Here is a 13,183-nt window from a genome sequence, read left to right on the forward strand (position 1 = left end):
GTGTTATCAGTCGCGATGGGTTGCATGAATTATTGGTGATGCGATGATTGTCATGAGGTTTTCTGCATTAGAGGGAAGTTCATTCGGTGGGATAATAGCGTTCAAAATAGCCCTGGGGAAAATGTTTTTAAAGCCCCGGGGGATTATCTTTCGAACGTTATCTCGATTGTTTTTCCATCTTGAAAATGTCAAGATGGAAAAACTGTTGGATTCTACATCACGCAGGAGTCCCTAAAAATTATGATTGTACAATCAAAAAAGTAGAAAAAAAATTGAACATTTTCAAAGAGCGTTTTTAATGAAGATTGAGAAATAAGTCCGACAGAGAGAAAATAGTGAATGGATAATTTCAATTCTTCCCAAGCGACAAACAATTGACTCTCCCATCCTCACATTGGATTTTGGGAAAACCCGAGAGGTTTTTTCAATAATTTGTTTTAGTAGTTCAGTATTCACTGATGGAAGAGGTGAATCCATTTAATTGTTATTAATGAGGCTTGTGAACTATTACCACAATTCGTTAACTAATAAAAACAAAAATTATTGGACGAATAATATTCTTCGAAGCTTCACCTGTCCAATCTCTTTTCCTTTCTCTTCATAATGCCCATTTTCTATAACAAAATCGTAATTGAAAAACTCCCATAATAGTGTTCAAAATGGCCCTGGGGAAAATGTTTTTAAGGCCCGCGAGGATTTTCTTTCGAACGTTATCTCGATTGTTTTTCCATCTTGAAAATGTCAAGATGGAAAAACTGTTGGATTCTACATCACGCAGGAGTCCCTAAAAATTATGATTGTACAATCAAAAAAGTAGAGAAAAAATTGAACATTTTCAAAGAGCGTTTTTAATGAAGATTGAGAAATAAGTCCGATAGAGAAGAAATAGTGAGTGGATAATTTATCATGGTAACTAACGATCTGACAACCATTAGATACATCAAATTATTAATTTGCAATTTCCTCCCTATTGAGTTTATTTCCCAATATTATTGAAAAATGCTCTTTGAAAATGTTCAGTTTTTTTTCAACGTTTTTTGGATTGTACAATCATAATTTTTGGATACTCCAGGGCTGTGTAAAACTGAATAGCAATTGGAGATAATTTCAAATTATCAAAATAAAAAAAAATGAACAAGATCACGTTCGAAAGATAATCCCCCCGGGGTTTAAATGAAAATTGGGGGTTTAGTGAGAATGTTTTTTTGTTTTTTTTATTACTGGGGTTTTAATTAAGTAGGGCTATGAGACTTGATTAATATTGTACATTGGGGTCTTGTTAGAATCTCTCATCCTCACGCCTTTTTTCAAATTTTAATATTACATGGGATCTAATTTTGGAATAGCTTCGTTAACTGTAGTATTTAATTTGCAACCGGTTTCTCGTGTCCTTGTGGTAATTCATCCATTAAAATCTCATTAAGATATCGAGCGAAATTGAACATTAACGTAAATACTTGATTTTTGTCGGCAAAAGGAAATTACAAAAATCGAATCAGACAAGTTTTGGTGGGGATTTGTTTTGAGAACGGATGGGGTTAATTCTGTTGTCTTGATTATCTAGGTTTTTAGTTAAATAAAATGGTGAGTGAGACTCAATCAATATTCCGCATTAGGCTGTTCTTTTCTCCTCAATTTCCTTTAGCTCCTACAAAATATCCTCATTCCTTCTTCAATTTTTTTTTAATTATGTAGGATTTCATTTTGGAATAGGTCCATTGACCGTAGTATCTAATAAAAACGGGTTTCATGTGCCACTGTGGTCATTAATCCATAAAAATCTCATTAAGCCATCGAATGAAATTGACAATTGACACAAAAACTTTATTTTTGTCGACAAATCGAAATTACAAAAATCAAATCAGTAAGGATCATTAAAGCGAATGTTTTTGATGGGGATTGGTTCTAAGAACGGATGAGGTTAATTCTGTGTATTTTTTTTTGTTTTGAGTTCATAATTAGAATATTTTCATCATCTGGCTTTTTAATTAAATAACATGGTGAGCCTCGATCAATATTCCGAATTGTGTTTTTCCTTTTCGCTCAGCTGCCTTTAATTCCCACGAAATATACCCTCATTCCATTTTTAATTCTTTAACTTCCCGATAGAGACAGTTATTGTAATCATTCAATTTAATAAAAACGGATTTCACATGCCACTGTGGCCATTAACCCATAAAAATCTCATTAAGACATCGAATGAAATTGACAATTGACCCAAAAACTTCATTTTTGTCAGAAAATCGAAATTACAAAAATCAAATCGCTAACAATCATTAAAAACAAAATTTTTGATGGGAATTTGTCCTGAGAACGGATGAAGTTAATTCGGTTGAATTTATTTTTTATTTTGAGTTCTCAATGAAAATATTTTCACCGCCTCCAATTTCCGCGTTTGTAATTAAATATAATGATGAGACTCGATCAATTTTCCGGATTGGGCTTTTCTTTTCACCGCAATTTCCCTTGAATCCTCCAAAATATCCTCATTCCTTCTTCTAAATTTTAACATTACATAGAATTTAATTTTCGAATAGATTCATTGACCGTAGTATTTAATTAAATCGGGTTTCACGTGCTCCCGTGGTCATTAACCCATAAAAATCCCACGAAAACAAACTAAATTTCAAAATAAAAAAATTAAAACTTTATTTCTGTTCGCGAATGAAAAAAACCTCAACAATGATCTCATCGTAATGATTTTCCCAAGTCCCAGGATTCGATTTTTCCACTAGTATTAACCGTCCAGAATAAAATATCTGATCAATCTCTCTGTCAATTCCAGAGACCGGTACAACCGGTGGCGTGTCACAAAGGCGTTAAAACTCAATACAGTTGAAGTAAGAAATACAAATAATGGCACCCGACAGGCCCGACAGTTCGGGGATGGAGACCGCGTGCGGTCTGACTGTTACGCGTGTCCTCGACATTGGGGAGGCCGCATTGACGCTCAAGGAGGGTGACAACGCCAGTGGATTTGGCGAGGGAAGCCCTGGGGCAACCGTGGATGTTGTCGTTGACGATAACAATCCCTCCGGGGCTAAAGGGGTCTGCGAGGGGGTGCCCACCGGTAAACACAGTCAGGATGATGATCTTACCTCGTTAGCATGGCTACATCAGCAAAATCTGCTGAAGGGACTCGAAATATCGAGCCCCAGCAAAGTTATCAAGGACGAAAATATTTTAAATAATAATAATAATAATAATAATAATGTTTGTGACGGGGAGAGTGCGGAGTTGTCGGAGAACACGAATTCTGTGTCGAGTTTGGATGATGGATATTATCCAGGTGATTTTTCATAATTTTTTATTCAAACAATTGAACTGTTTTGTAAAACGGTTCGAGTCGAGTTAGCCCTTGGCTGAGTTTTCGAGGAATATCTCCGAATCTAAGGGAGATAACAAATTTTTTGTAATGACCTTTTTTGTAGAACGGATTGAGAGCTACAAAAAAGGTCATGACAAAAATTTTCGTAGCTCCCCTAGATTTCGAGATATTCATTGAAAACTGGGCAATAGTCAAAATCGACTTAAATCGTTTTGTAGTTAATCAAGTTATTGTTTTGTTAATTGTTTTGTATCATAATGAATTGATTAATTGTTTGGTTAATGAATGCAGAGAGCAATGGAAAGGCTCCAATGAACGGAAAGAGCCAGAGCTATCCCAGTCCAGTGAAGAACTACGAGAAAACAGTGCAGTTGTACTCAGAATCTGGAAAATTGACGTATCCACCTCAGCCGAGCAATCAAGCCAAGATATCGTTGAATAATAATAATCTACCGGTGTCGAATCGCAATAAGCATCCAACCCACATACCCTACGATCCACATTTGCATAGAAATAGCAAACCACCGTACTCATTCTCGTGTCTGATATTCATGGCTATCGAGGACAGTCCAGTCAAGGCACTACCAGTCAAGGAAGTCTATGCCTGGATACTCGATCATTTTCCTTACTTCAGGAATGCACCCACCGGGTGGAAAAATTCAGTTAGACATAATCTGAGTCTCAATAAGTGCTTCAGGAAGGTGGAAAAGGCACCGGTAATTTATTTCATTTTCTTCAATTGATTTACAATTATTCGTTGTGGAAAAAGGTGGGTTTTTTCGTTCTTGAAAATACGGGATATCTCGAAATCTAGTGATTTTAGAGAAAAATGTTACGGAAAATTTTTGTAGGAAATTTTGCGGGCTATAAAAAAGATATTATGACTTTTTTTGTTAGGATTGATAGTTGAGGAGATTTTTCAAGTTTTATTGGGGGGAAAAAATATAAATGTTTCCATCGTCGTTTTTCTTAATTCAGGAATACACCCACCGGGTGGAAAAATTCAGTTAAACATAATCTGAGTCTCAATAATTGCTTCAGGAAGGTGGAAAAGGCACCGGTAATTTATTTCATTTTCTTCAATTGATTTACAATTATTCGTTGTGGAAAAAGGTGGATTTTTCCGTCTTGAAAATACGGGATATCTCGGAAACTAGAGGATTTAGAGAAAAATCTTACAGAGAATTTTTGTAGGAAATTTTGTGGGCTATAAAAAAGATCATATGACTTTTTTTGTTAACATTCATAGTTGAGGAGATTTTTCAAGTTTTGTTGAGGAAAAAAAACGAAAAACGTCTCTGATGAGTTTTTGTTCAATTAATTTTTTTTAGAATCTGGGAAAGGGATCTCTGTGGATGGTGGACGACCAGTATCGCCCGAATCTCCTGCAGGCACTCTCCCGAGCGCCCTTTCCACCTCCAACTGCTCAAAATCTCTCGTCACCCGACAAAATACCGAAGAAAACCACAAACACAAGATTACCAGATCCCGTACTTTTCCCCTATCTATCGAAGAGGTTAGCATCGAGCAATATCACAGACAGCCCAGACCTTGAATTTGACAGCGATGTTGATGCAGCTGCTGTCGCCATGCTCTCGTTCAAACACGGACCCATTATTCTCAACCACAATAAAGGTAATGCGATAAAATTATCACGATCATCATTCATCTCAATATCCTTCATTCAATATCCTTCGGAACTTTTTGCAGATCGAAAGCGAAAGCAAACAATCGAGCCGGAGAAATTGGTGCCAGTGATTACAAGGAGTTCGAGTGAGGATCACACGTACAGTTGTATCACTTCTGCAAAAACAGACAGGTGAATAGACATTTCACTTCTACCGGTTTGAAAATATCTCGAAAGTTATTGGGTTTAAGAGAAAATGTCACATCATCTTTTTCGTAAGGAATTTCACGAGCTGCAGAAATGATTTTCTGACATTTTCCGATAAATTCGTTAGTTTCAGAGATATTTCCAATTTTATCCGTTCAGGTACCGGGAATTTCGCTCAAAAATTTATTTCTGTGAGAAGCACAATTCGACATGTTATCAACATTTCAAAAAAAAACTTAGGTGTCCATTTTGCCCCACTAGTCCCATTGAAATCCAGAAATTAAAACAAAGTTATGTAAACCAGAATTCTCAAGGCTGAGGAAAAAATTGAAATGACAATTTCAAAATTACAAATGAAATTCAAATAAAAATTGAAATTGAAATTTCGTGCAGCTGAGTTTTTAATTTTGAAGGAAGAATTGCAATTTTTGAAAATCTCGAACATTTTCTATGAATAATTTATGAATAATCAATTTTCCACCATAAAAATCAATTATTCGGAAACATTACAAATGTATTCATACTCAGAATTTCAACAGAAATCGATTTCATGCCAAAAAAATAAGGTTTCTAAAAGTTTAAACAATTCAAATTATTCATTTATAAGCAACGAATCTTTAAAAAAATAATAATTTTGTGCAATATTTTATTCGAATGACGCTGAATATTCATGATTTTTCCATAGAATCGGCCAAAAACTAATCGAAAATTCAATACAATTCTAATAGAATATTCTATCGAATTCGCTAGATTTTTTTATTAACAAAATCCAAGTACTCTGGTTATTTTTCTCTCAAGTTTCCGGACATTTTACAATGCTTTTATTATTCAAACTTTGAAGGTCTGAATTTGAATCTCGATATTGAAGCGTTAAAAAAAAATCAAAAAATCTGAAAAAATTTAGAACGTTTGCCTTCGGAGAAAGATTAATGAAGTAGTTTAAACAATTTCACTTATTCATTTATAAACAACGAATCTTGATTTTTACATACAAAATATATGTATATCCCCAGCAAAAGATCCACGACCTCCCTAGAGGATTCAGTAACCGACGTGGACGAGCAACGAAAGATCGCAGAGGGTGCTGACGCCCTCCTGAACCTGGCAGGTGTCGCCCTGTCCCACAACAGCACGAGTCCCCGTCTCAATCACCACGAGGTGACCCCCCTGGCCCACCTGAGTGCCACCTCGCCGCCCCCCTCGCCCCCTCCGCCCCCCAAATCATCGAACCACTCGTCCCCCTCAAAATCAAAAAGACGCACCACCTCGAACGACTACTCGAGTCTTCCCGACAAGAGACGGCGACGCTGGCGAGAGTGGGGAGACACCAACAGGTATCTCAAACAAGTCAAGGGTTAGTGGTTGTCCATTACTTTCCGTCAATCGTTTTTAATAAATCCCGACTCTCCCCTGACACAAGTGGCCAAAGTCGTATTTTTCTCGTGAGCAGTGATGCAGAGGGAGATGTAAAAACAAAATTTAAAAATTTAAGTTAACCAATTAGGAATTAAATAATCGATCATGCCAAATAGTTTGGCAGCACTGAATTAAAAAAACAATAAAACAAAATCAACTAGTTTGACACGAGTTACGTCTGACGTTAATTAATTTAAACCGAAGTGTGAATTGTAAATTCGAGAATCAACACGTCGAATCGAAGAGGCGACGGAGAAACAGAAGTGTAAAATTTCGAAAACCAATGGGGAAAAAAAATTGAGGAATCTTGTTAGACCTGTTGTGAGGAATTATACATATTAATTCATAGAGAGTTTAACTAATTATAAATAGAGTTCTATATTAGTTTCCCTTCTGTAGATATGTATAGATATATACAATTGACAAAGAGGAAGAAAATTATAATATTCGAATAGAGAAGAAAATTTAAATAATATATTTGAGAAGAAAATAACGACGCAAAAATAACAAAAAAAAAGGGGAAAAAATGACATGCATGCAGCAAATACCACCGAAGCAATTGCACAGTAATGAGATGCCGAGAAGCACAGTCCAACGGCGGATGAGAATAAAAGGTGCATGAACAAGAAAAAAATAATAATAATGAAATGAGAGAAGAGTTGTATAATTTTTTGCCTTTTTCTACTTCACTTCGAGCGAGAGCTTTTCCAGTTGAAGAAATAATTCTCAACTGTTGCTGTACAACGTAGAATAGAATCAACACAGTGGATACGCTCAAAGTAATCGCACCTCGTCACGTTTCTCCTTTTCTCAATTCGTTCCAACTCATTCACTCGCTCTTACAAACGATTTTGTTACCTTTATTTCATTCTTAGAATTGATGAAATAATTTTAAAAAAGTACAAGAATATTAGTATCGAGGTGACATTTATGCGCCACACGAAGGCAATATCAATGAGTGAGAGAATAAAATAGTGCGATTACTTTTGCGAAACAATTCACCCATCCCGTCAGTTATATTCTACATGTACAATAGTGAGAATGAGAGAGGAAAATGAAGAATTGTCAGATGTCGAGGAGAGAGGGGATATATTTTTACAGGGCTCTGGCCCGCGTGATATGACTAAAGCTCTTCCTAAATTGTTCGCTGATGTGTAGTTTTAGAATCACAACGGAAAAATATATTCAATTCTCAATGCTCAGCATTATCATTGCAAATGCACGCGAGCACAGTAGCAATTTTAACAGTCTTATTTGTTGTTTTATTCTCATAAATGTTCAAATTTTTATCTAGGCATAACGATTTTCCGTGAATTGAAATTTTATTGATGATGTGAGTAATCAGTGATGATTGTTATATTCTTCTGCTACAATACAACACAATAACCTCGACAAAACGGAGGAAAAAATCAACGCATCACATTAACATTGAAGAGAGAAACATTTTTTTTTCTTTTGTTCGTAGAGTAAGTCCGTTCGCTGCGGCTGAAGGTTTGTTCTTCCATAATAGCTTATTCTAAACTAATTGAGTAGGAAATAACCTGGCCCATCGCACTCGGGCTCGGTCCACAATGTTTATTATCACAGCTAGAACATGAGTAGTGCTAACAGTTAAGTCAACGGTAATCAACAATTACCAAATGATAAGAAACAAAATTTTAATAATTAGCGACATAGTCTAATGTAAGACAGAAATGAAAATACTAAAGCAAAAGGAAACACACGCAATATACCAGTAATATCTGATATCGGATGAAATACTCTAGTCGGCCGGTACTTTTTCAAGTGAACTCAATTTGTTGTCCGATGAACGATCAGACGTGTATAGTATAAATAAGGAGAGGAATTATATATATGTATGATAAAAATCTTGTAGACTCAGTGATCGTTGGTCTCTTGATTATTTTTTAAGAGAAATATTTCAATAGATTGACGATTGTACTTGACTCGCCGGTTATGTTCAATTTGTTACGTTCGACGTAGGGTAACGTGAGGCGAGCAGGGAATATTTTCACTTCAACAATTGTATGGGAATGGGCGAGGGGGTTGTCACTTATGGAATTTGGTGCGCTGATGATTTGGTTTATACAATGATGGAAAAAATTGAAATTTCGGGGACAATTGAGTTGTAATTTTCAGGAGAATGATACTGAATACGATTTAAGGCGGGAAAAATCATGAAATTTCAGATTTCACTGAAAATGTAGTGGAATTCAAAATTTTTTAACAGCATTGAAATGAGTTTCTCAACCTGTTTGAATTTTTAATGAAATCATGAATATTCAGTGTCTCGTTGGGATGAATTTTCAATTATCTACTGAATGCAATATGAGGCGGAAAAAATCATGAAATTACAGATTTCACAGAACATTTAGTGAAATTCTAAATTTTTTAACAGAATAGGAATGAGAATTCCTCAACTTGTTTGAATTTTGGATGAAATCATGAATTCAGTGCCTCATGGCGATTAATTTTTAATTAATTGAAAATTCAAGAACATATTTATCGGAATTTTCCCGATTTCTATTAATTTTCAGGGAATAATTGAAGTTAAATTCACAGTTGTCATAGATTTTTCATGAAATTCTCAATTTTCAGTGACAAAATTCCTTGAAATGTCAGCTGAACTAAAATATGATATGAATTTCCGAAAAGTGTACCGGAAATTTCAGTGAAAAATTTTTAACAGTGTAATTCTCTGGAAATCTTGAAATTTATAGGAATTTAATGAAATCTGAAGGAGTTCCTTCAACTTTTGTGGAGGGGTTCATGAATTACATGATATTTATTGAAATCTCGTTCCAAAATCATTAGAATATTCTGAGACAGCGTTTGCTGAACAGATACATGAACAAAAAAAAGTTTAATCGCTCACAAAAATATTCTCATAAGTATTATCCATCCAAATTATTTATTTTTCCTATCATAAACATCCACAGATTCCATATAACATTCGAATATTTTTCATAAAAATTTGATGAATTCTTTTGAAATTTTCGCAAAAACAAAAATTTTAATCCACTGTTTTTAAATTATCTAGACTTCCTCAAAATGTTGTCAAACTCTCTAAAAATCATTTGAAATTCCTATAAAATTCTAGACATTCCATGAAATCTCTTGAAATCCAGTGTACAATTTTCTTCGAAGTGATGACTCCCTCGATAACAAATTATTGACGAAAAGAACAAAATGAAAAAGTGAAGAAACAAGAACACTGCAGAGAATATAAATATATATGAAAGCGATTCACCCAGCCACGGACAATCAAAATGCCACACGGTGTTTCATTTGCTTCAGTTGCTATGACATTGTGCCAAACCGAATGAAGAAAAAGTTATTGATAATTAATATTAATGAAAATTAAAGAACGAAACTTATGACGAGAAAAAACACCAATGCCCCATTATTTTTAATTTCTTTCTGATAACTTGTAGCATTATAGTGTTATATATTATACATAGACCTATGTATATTGTACAATTTTCCGAAAAACAAAGCTATTCTGTTGGCGTAATTATTGGTTAATTACAACTACATTTATTACTATATTATATTTTTAGTTTCGAAACGAATCACATTGTAAAATGTTTGTTAAGTTTTTGGCCTTGCTTATATACAACTTTGAGTGTAATATTTTAGGCTGTAATTACAGAAAACAGAACTTTATCTAAACGATACTAAACATCACTGTATTTATTATTAATTTTGTTGGCGTTTTTATTTATGGTTGATTTACCTATTTTTTTTTTCACCTCTAAATTTTAGATATTCATCATTTTTAGATCCCTACATGAGGATATTTATATGTTTCAAAAAGAATTTTTTTAGCTGACGAAGAAACAAAAATGTTTTGGAAATAAAACGCAATGACTTCAACGAAATTAAGTGAATTGAATTTTTATTATGCACGGGCTCTTATGGATTTAATTTTAAAATTGTTTTATTAAGAAATTTCAATAAAAAATTTGGAAAAATTCATGGATAATCATCGTCATTTGAATTATATTATGCAGAGAATTAAAACTACACTGACTGAAAAAATTAATTTCATCTGGAGAATTTTATTTGGACCAACTATCACTTGGTTGTTAATTTTCGAATAACCATGATTTCATAGTGAATATCAGTTATCTCTTCTTGAGATACATTTGATTGCGAGAAATCGAACTTCTCTAGAATTGAAGTACCTTTTATTTGTCGCAATAATGAGACTATTTGATTTCTTTCCAGCCAAAAGTTTACCAACTCCAGAAATTCGTTGGTTTACTCAAAAATCAAAATTATTCTCATGACTAAACACGTTGTTATCTCAATCAACACGATCATACGTTGTTCCAATTAAATTATAATTGAAGTGAGCATTTCGTATATCGAATCAGGATGAATATTGTTACGCGGAAAAAGCTTTGAGATTGTAGTAAGATGTTGATTTGAAAGAAGTTTATATTTCTTGACTAAAAAAAATCGCATTAGTTTACAACAACAGAATCACAGATTACGGTAATTCTACACAAACTTGGATATCACAAATTTCGTTCAATGTGATGTACGGAAAGCTCAATCTAAACATCGGCTTCATTCGAGAAAACAACATTCAATCATTCCTCAACTTAATCATCTCCTAGGTACGATTTTTTTATCAATTCATGAAAGTAGAAAATTTCTCGACTTGAGATTATATTAGTTAAAAAAAAAATCCAACTTTTCCATTTTTGCGGTGAATACATGCGACCTGACGCCAGGTCCTATTTCATTTGATTCAAGTAAACGTATCTCAAGAAGAAATAATTGACATTCACCATAAGATCTATTTATTTACAACTGTTTTAAGTACATAACACTTCTCCCAAGAAACAACCATCTCAATAAAAATAATTTTTCTATCAGCGCACCGGAATATTCGCCAGTGGAAGATCCCATTTAAGCTTCTCATTGACCCCCCGAAAATCCCCCAAATCATCCAAAAGCCCCGCAAACACTAGAGCATCCAAAACTGCTCCCTAGCCCACCTCAACCTCCCAAAGTCAATCCCCAACTCAAACCCCCGTTCACCAAATCCGCGCCTCACCTCCCCAAAAGGAGCGTCCCCGTCATATCCTATTATATCACCGAATGCGCAGTGCCCCTACGAGACTAGCCTGCAAAATCACCTGCACTCCAGCCAAAAAGAGCCCCTTCGCAATCTGTATTCAACTTGAAGACCAGAGCCGGCGCCAGGAGGATCGTCCCGGGAGTCGAAGGTCGCGGGTGATCCCGGACGCCCCATTGGTTCTCCCCGGCCAATGAAACCTCTCCAATCCCCCGGCATCACCGTCCAAAAAATCACCCTCCCCCCCTGCGCCGTCACCCCCAAAACCCCCAAATCTCAGCTCTCACATAAAAAAAATAAAAAATTCCCCCTCCCAGGACCAGAAACCTCCCCAAAAACCTCGCTCAACCTTTCCAAAACCTTCAATCCCCGGTCACGTGGTCATCCGTGACGTCATGCCCGTGGGGTACCATAAAAGCCGAACCCGGGCCTTCAATCGAGAATAGAAGTCCAAAGGCAAAAGGCAGGGACAGTCGAGCTCGCCTCCCGTGGCGCGGCAACGAAACCCGTCAGTCTGCATTCCAGCAATCCGCGCCGCCAGACGCCAGTGCACACGCCAGAGTGGACGCCACCAGAGCAAAGCATTCACATAAAAAACCCCAAATTCACCCCCAAAAAGTGCACCCCCCCCCGATAAAATCAAAATAATCGGCACAAGTTCAAAATAATTAAGCGCAAGCGCTAAAATTCCCTCGCACGCGGGACTAAAGCGAGGAATAACGACTAAAAATGTCGAAAAATGGATTGATCTCGAGCACGAGTGCATCCCAGTGATTGAATCTGTGTTGTTTTTATTTTCTGGTCAAAGGGAATAAACCGACTGGTTGGACGCAAAAGGGTGAGCAATTATTTTATTCATGAAACGATTAATCCACTTTTGAGGGGCTTTTTTGCCGGGGGGAAATCAGGTGAACGGGGTGGGGGGGGGACCCTCTGACACCTNCGGGGTGGGGGGGGGGACCCTCTGACACCTGCGGCCAGCGCGAGGGGTGCATCCTATTGTTGCACGATTGAATTAAATTCCCGAGAGCTTTTCGCGCTTCGAGACGGGGGAGGGCAATTGCGCTTGCGTGATTCGAGTGTTTTGGGACGTGAGGCTGTTATTAAGGTGCTTCAAAGTGCGGTTTGAGACCCGTGGGAGACCGGAACTAGGGGTGAATACAATAGCAATGATGGGATTGAGAAGATTCCACTTCCGGATTTGATTCGATCACTGGAATTGCCCGCGGGGGGAGAGTGCGCTCGATACGATGCCGCGAATTCCAGAGATTCTTAATCGTTTCTTTTATTTTTCCCCCCGAGGTTGTGCTCTCTTTTTACCCGCGGGTTCGTAAGTGAAGACGGGGAAAATAATCTTGATTCCCCCTGGTCACCGATAATGATTCAATACCCAGAATGTAAACACCAGTGTCTCAGGTTTATTCCGTCCACTGTCCCGAGTACCTACGGGTATTTTTAGGTTTTTTTATCCCTCTTGTTTGAGATTAAACACGAATTTTACCCCCCCCCCCCCCCC

General features: G+C 36.4%; 2 protein-coding genes across 2 annotated transcripts in view; both read left to right on the forward strand.

Annotated features, from left to right (window-relative positions):
• The window catches only part of LOC107036281 (forkhead box protein N3), an 11,395-nt gene extending 2,653 nt beyond the window's left edge, over positions 1-8,742 (forward strand). The window contains exons 2-6 of the mRNA XM_015254103.1: positions 2,786-3,289; positions 3,620-4,044; positions 4,660-4,963; positions 5,039-5,147; positions 6,176-8,742. Coding sequence (XP_015109589.1) covers positions 2,857-3,289; positions 3,620-4,044; positions 4,660-4,963; positions 5,039-5,147; positions 6,176-6,521 — 1,617 coding nt within the window. The 5' untranslated portion in view covers positions 2,786-2,856 and the 3' untranslated portion in view covers positions 6,522-8,742. The remainder of the gene's footprint in view (positions 1-2,785; positions 3,290-3,619; positions 4,045-4,659; positions 4,964-5,038; positions 5,148-6,175) is intronic.
• A 3,421-nt stretch (positions 8,743-12,163) lies between these two features.
• LOC107036282 (interference hedgehog) overlaps positions 12,164-13,183 on the forward strand; it is an 18,227-nt gene continuing 17,207 nt past the window's right edge. The window contains exon 1 of the mRNA XM_015254105.1: positions 12,164-12,505. The gene's annotated coding sequence lies outside the window, so the exon portion shown is untranslated. The remainder of the gene's footprint in view (positions 12,506-13,183) is intronic.

This window comes from Diachasma alloeum, unplaced genomic scaffold, assembly GCF_001412515.2.
Source record: "Diachasma alloeum isolate Michigan unplaced genomic scaffold, Dall2.0 Dall_scaffold_00208, whole genome shotgun sequence".
In the NCBI taxonomy this organism is placed as follows: Eukaryota; Metazoa; Arthropoda; class Insecta; order Hymenoptera; family Braconidae; genus Diachasma; species Diachasma alloeum.